The 6,091-nt window shown below is 41.9% G+C and overlaps 1 protein-coding gene across 1 annotated transcript; it reads right to left on the bottom strand.

The window, feature by feature from the left end:
• Positions 1-3,754: 3,754 nt before the first annotated feature.
• On the bottom strand, positions 3,755-5,419 carry LOC147437619 (uncharacterized). The gene is made up of 3 exons (XM_086485975.1): positions 5,124-5,419; positions 4,243-4,437; positions 3,755-4,147 (listed from the first exon to the last, which is right to left on the bottom strand). The coding sequence occupies exons 1-3, from the start codon at positions 5,370-5,372 to the stop codon at positions 3,905-3,907; spliced, it is 687 nt and encodes a 228-aa protein (XP_086342101.1). The 5' UTR covers positions 5,373-5,419; the 3' UTR covers positions 3,755-3,904.
• Between the last annotated feature and the right edge of the window lie 672 nt (positions 5,420-6,091).

Below are 6,091 nucleotides of genomic sequence, written 5' to 3'. Positions count from 1 at the left end.
TAGCCACCTCTTGGCCCTGCATTCTAAAACGCTCTCTTGCAGCATAGATGCCTCGTCGACACCAAACATTGTTCTCCCTCTTGAGGCCTAGCATTTTGAAACACTAGATAGAGACAACTAAGAGGAGCAGTTTGGGAGGCGAGTTTTTGACAAGGCCCTTGATGAGCAAAGAGTGGTGGAGATCTTTGTAAACTTTTTGGGACTTGTGTAACCCCCCTTGCCCCCCGTCGAGGGGTGGATTATCCTGGAGTGGAATTTTGCGGAGAGCATTGTTCTTGAGGAGCAGCTTCGTGCCAACCTAAAGCCATTATTGAAGTGCTTTGTGGCAACTTGGGAGAAGTGCATATTGGAGCTCAAGAGAGGGATAGCAAATTCTAGGAGCGGCTTGGAGATTGTGTGGCTTTTGGAGTGTGAGAAGACATTATTTCTAGATCTTGCAACTTCAACATGCCCCCCCGTTGCTCGAGTGCCAACGACAAACTGAATGCATATAACTATGCCCATTGGAATTTGATGCGACTCTAGTTCTCACCGAAAGGTTTATGGGACATAGTCAACGGCTCGGAGCAACGTCCTACGATCGATCCCAACAATAGGTACATCCACCCAAGATGACGAGTATAAAGAATTGTTTTAAGTAGGATGCTTGTAATGCGAAGGCAATGTCGGTCATTGCGTAGTCTCTTACAAAAGGAAATTTCTCTAACCATTCAAACTTTGAAGGCTGCCAACGATATGTGATTCAAGCTCACTGAAATTTTTAATTAGGATTCTACGATGCGAGCAATCACCCTTCGTGGATAGTTATTTGCCATCCAGTTTCCATGAAGAAGTTCCATGCAATCATTTCATATGAAGGCTAAAGTTATTCGTGATCAACTATCGGCTATGAAAAGTACACTTTCGTACTCAGTTAGCTACTTTGGTTCTCATGAAGTTTCGGAACGATGTAGGATACTTTGTCTACAAATCACAAAGGAAAAGCTGGAATTTGATGATCTCAGCTCTTTTCTCAATGAGGAGAAGCCGTGTCGATAACTCAAGGCAGAATTCAGATTATGGGAAAGGTGTGGAAGCACCTGCTGCTTCAAATTCTAGAAAGACCAAGAACCGTTGTTACAATAATGGAAAGCGTGCTCATCTGTCTAAAGATTACAGATCGAAAGGCAAAGATAAAGGTTCTACAAAGGACAAAGGCACAAGCAAGCATCATGAAGAAAGCAATGATAGTGACTCAAGGAATGACAACAAAGAAGATGCTGGTGTATTGGAGTCTTGTGAGTGGCAAAGAGGGGCAAGCAGTGTTCCTTATAATTATTTTGGACCCTTGTATTGGAGTTCAAGTTATCAGTGTTTGGAACCGTTAGAGGAGTTCAAGGCACATTCATTTTGTAAAGGAACCAATCAGACGTATCTAAAACACTATGGATGACTGCACCAATCCATTGTTGTTGGTCAGATTTTGGACATGATGTATTCCACAGTTTATTATCTTATTTTTGGACATGATGTGTTCACAATTGCGAATGGGAATCCTTGGACGTAGTGTGGTCTACAGTTCAAATTTTCTATAAGGCAACCGATGCTGAAGATGGCATTCTTCTAAGGTACAAAGTTGAGAGTAGCAAATCCGTATCCAGTGGAAGATACCTCTATTGGGATGTCCATGGTAGCTTCTTCATCGACTTGGTCTCACTATTTATGTCCACTTTGAGCTATAGAGAGGGTGTTAGAGTTTTGGCATCTCAAGTGAACTGCCCAATGTGTCCCATTATTTATTTTGGCTTTTATGTATTTATTTTAGTTATTTGTCGAAATCTGGGTAGGACAATTTACAAGGTGGGTGTATATGTGACCCCTTGCCCCCATTGTATATCACATCAGTTATTCATTGCTAAGGTTGATTGGTTTAAGAGAATATCTCTCTCTCTCTCTCTCTCTCTCTCTCTCGTGCTCTCTACTTGGTCTCTACGCTTCCGTGTTGTCGACTTTGACAGTGTTATGGACGGCATCCAAATTCGTGAAGTTGATAGCTTATGAAGCATTTTGCACTCGTTGTGAAATATATTTATCATATAAATTATAGATAACTTACTAACTTTTATACAGTTGATCAAGTCTTCTATTCAATCTCTCAAAGTTAAGCAAGTTGGTTGTTGATTACTCATCAACGTTACAAGTATTTGTGATCTCAGTTTACCAATCATTTTGGAGGACTGTCTGTAAACGGTTTGGAAACATACCTTAGTACTACCATCATCTGACAAATAGACAGATAGATAGATCACAAGTATTTGAGATCTCAGTTTCCCAATCATTTTGAAGGACTATCTATTAAATGATTGAAAAATATACCTTAGTACTACAATCATCTTACGATGGATAGACATATTACAAGTGTTTACCTTCCACTTAAGGATATGCTAAACACGTACGTGGACACAAAGCAATCCAATCAAAAGATTATCACTCTAGTTGGAGTTTACTTACCATGTATCAAAGCATGTTGCGACGAAGTTTAGTATCTCCATGTTTAGGTCAAGTTCTCAACTTCGATTACTAGTTATGGTAAGGTGGTTTACTGATGAAAAATAATAACAAGTCAAGGACTTAATCTTTGTTGATGAGTTATGTCAACACGTTATATTCATGACAAATAAGAAGAGCTATTCTTTAAGACACCTCTTAACTGTGGAAACTCATTTGAAGTACTCTAATGAGTTATAAATAGAGTCTATACACTATGTTGGTTATAGGCAGGTTACACAGAACAGTTGCGAAAGGACAACAATGTAAAAAATCAAGATGTTATTGATTTCATTGAACCTCTTATTGAACCATGTATAGATCAAATGGACAACGCCAGATCCGTGAGGAATGCCATTGTGGAAAACATTTGTGTTTTTACAAAAATATTACCACTTGTTTTTGAGAAAGAAAACGCTTCTCCAAAGGTGAGTAATGTCAGGCTTTAGGTAAGACCAAACATGCCAAGGGTGAGGTCAGACATGCGATAAAAGGGGTCTATAAATAGTGTGGCCAAAGATCTATATAGGGCATGCTTGGGTGGTGATTCGCATGTGATACTTGGTTCAAGCATAGGTTTGCTAAGTCGGATACCAAATGGAAGAAAAACTCGACACAAGCTCCTGTAAGTGGACTTTGAATTAATAAAGAGCTCCTTTTCATCAGCACATTACAAAATGGGCAGCAGGGTCGCATGCTCGCAAGCCGCAAAGCTTTTCACTGCAAGTGCAAGCACATATAGAAAATGGGAAAACCCTAAGGTTTGCCGACTGATATGAATGCAGGCTGCTTCACTTGCCTGCAGAAAGCTCCAACTATATGCATCAAAATTGTTAAGGGAACAATGCTAAAATACCCCTGAAAAGTAAGAAAATACCCCTCAAATTTCAAAAATTCTCATGTCATCCAACCACACATCCTTTGATAAAGAGCACTATAATTGGAATCAGAAGTGGCCAATTATAACACAAGAAATGTGTAAAGCTTTGCAGACATCGGGCATAGCCTTTGTATGACATTTGTCATTTATTTTTACAGATCTAAGATGCAGAGCTTTTTGTTATTTCCCCAAACACATTGAACTCCTGAGAAATTGATTTTGCACCTGATTTCTTTATCAGAGAGCTGAGGAGAAGACTAGAATAGTAAATCAAGCTGCAACATGCTTGGACATAGCGCTACTAAGAGAGAAAAATGCCCCACTCTATCCGCCATATCTCCAGTCCAAGAAAGTAACTACCAGATCTTAATATCCACATTAAAAGAGCCAATAACTCCCACAGACACACTCTAGAAAGGGCAAATTTTGCACACATATATACACAATAATCCGAGTGCAGAATGCTAGGTATACTTTACATCAGGGTTTCTCGCCAACCTATACAGCATACTTCCATCCACTCCGGTAATTACCTCCTGCATTAAGCTTATCCAGCTCAAACAACCAGAGAGGTCCCAACAGCTCAATTATCTTTGAATTACTTAACCCGCCTGCCTTTACAGCTTTAAATCCAGGAATTGATTCAACCAAAGCAATTGTTGTCAAAACTGCCTCTTCATCATCTCCAGCAACAAAGGTATGGTGAGGATTTTGTGGATCAGGAAGTTCTTCAAGGAGTTTCTACAGAAAGACATGACAAAAGTTAAGAGGGGCATATGTTCCGATCAAAATTCATTCGATATTTAACATGAGCATGTAGGGGGGAACCCACATACATAGAATGTCGCCTTGAATGCTGTAGTCCATCTGGCTGGTACCCCCAACGCCTTCTGATTTAGCAAGACAGAGGAAGTTTGGCCCCATTTCGATTCGTCAAAGAAATACATGACATTGGAAACATCAATAATAATTTTGTTTTTGAGATAAGCCGCTAGAGATTGCACTAGATTCTCTCGTTCTTGCAAAGACCCCTGGTAAAAAAGCAAGATCAAATCAGCAAACCTAGCGATTTGCAATGACCATCAGCAGGAATAATTGTTCTCACACATGCTGTTCTTGCTAAAGTTAAGCCTCTTCACATCATCAGAACATGGTCTCTTAGGCTTTGAAGCCACACTTGATAGAAACACCAAGCCGACAAACTTTAACAAAAACCCGAAGATAGAGGAGACTCGATTTCTTAAGACAACATGGTAATAGCGCACTTTGCAGAGATGCACTATGAAATTCTACCGAGCTTCTCTCTTGCAATGAGCCCATGAAGCCGATTTAGCAGGCCATCAATGGGTTGTACAGGGGACTAAGCTCAAGTGGAGTATGCCAGTCGGCTGTTGGAATCCATTGCAATCCACAGCCAGCCGGCTATGGCTCCCTACATCGTGCAACTAGGGACATTCCCACTTCTTTATTTGCAGCTGGCTTGGTCATCTTCACCAATGGTGCCAACTGCGGGCATTCATGTGCTCAAAGACTCCTTGATTATCTTGCCGATCTGCGCTAAGGCTCTCTCTCTCTCTCTCTCTCTCTCTCTCTCTCTCTCTCTCTCACACACACACACACACACACACACACACACACACACACACACACACAAACACAAAAGGAGATCACCGCTTATATCAACGATAGAAGCAGATACATAGATAGAAAAACATACACTAGGGCTCCAGAAAATGGTGTTGGCCCATGCGGCAGCTTCGTGGTTGGAGCCACCTTGTATGCGAGCATTGGGGCAAGAGGCAAGTAGCTTCTGGGCAGTCTGAAGGCCCTTGTCTTGGCTGCGGCTGCCGACGAAGATGGACATGCCCGCGCGGGCCAGGTGACCTGCGAGCAGTGACCCCATGCGACCGGTGCCAGGTATAAAGGCTACCTTCAATTGCTCCTGCACTCCATCGCCGCCTGCCATCTCTGAGTCTATTGTTTGGTCTTATGTTTGGACACATATAAAGCCATGGACTCTGGAGTATGTTGTCATGGTAGACGTATCCATGTAATTTAGACTTCTGGCCAACTGCCATGTCACATGCATTTTTGTCAAAGCATAAAACCAGTCATGCACATTGCTTTAAGAGGTATTTCCCACGGACGGGGGTTGCAGTTAATTGGCAACCCTGGTGGCCCATATGCGCTATCCCCACCTCTTTAACCTTGGCTTTCGCATGCAACTGGCCCCTGTTAGTTTGACTATTTGCTGCAAGTTAGCAAACTACCACCCCCACCTGCACATGCTTGGTTGTAAACTCATCAACACTCGAGTAAAAGGAGCCACTAAGCTCCACATTACTTCATAGCACCAACAAAAATCCCTCATGGATCAACTACTTGCAAAGTTGTTGCACTACTCCCCAACTGCCTCAACAGGAGTTTCGTATGCCATCTCTCTCTCTCTCTCTCTCTCTCTCTCTCCCCCCCCCCCCCCCCCCCCCCCCCCAATCGCCAGCCTTCTGCTCTGATCTGTCTCTCTCTCAAAAACATATAAAAATAAATAAGTAGATAGATAGATAAATAAATAAATATATTCATCTCCCATTTCTATTTATTGACTTTGATGTTTAAAAAAAGAAGGTGCAATGAGCAGGCTTGTAGTGTGAAGGTGGTGGGTCTGTGTAATTGGAAGGTGGAGCC

The sequence above is a fragment of the Adiantum capillus-veneris genome, chromosome 17 (genome assembly GCF_014529385.1).
Source record: "Adiantum capillus-veneris isolate H3 chromosome 17, ASM1452938v2, whole genome shotgun sequence".
NCBI lineage: Eukaryota > Viridiplantae > Streptophyta > Polypodiopsida > Polypodiales > Pteridaceae > Adiantum > Adiantum capillus-veneris.
Note: the sequence above shows the minus strand (reverse complement) of the source record. Positions and strands in the feature narration are given on the sequence as shown.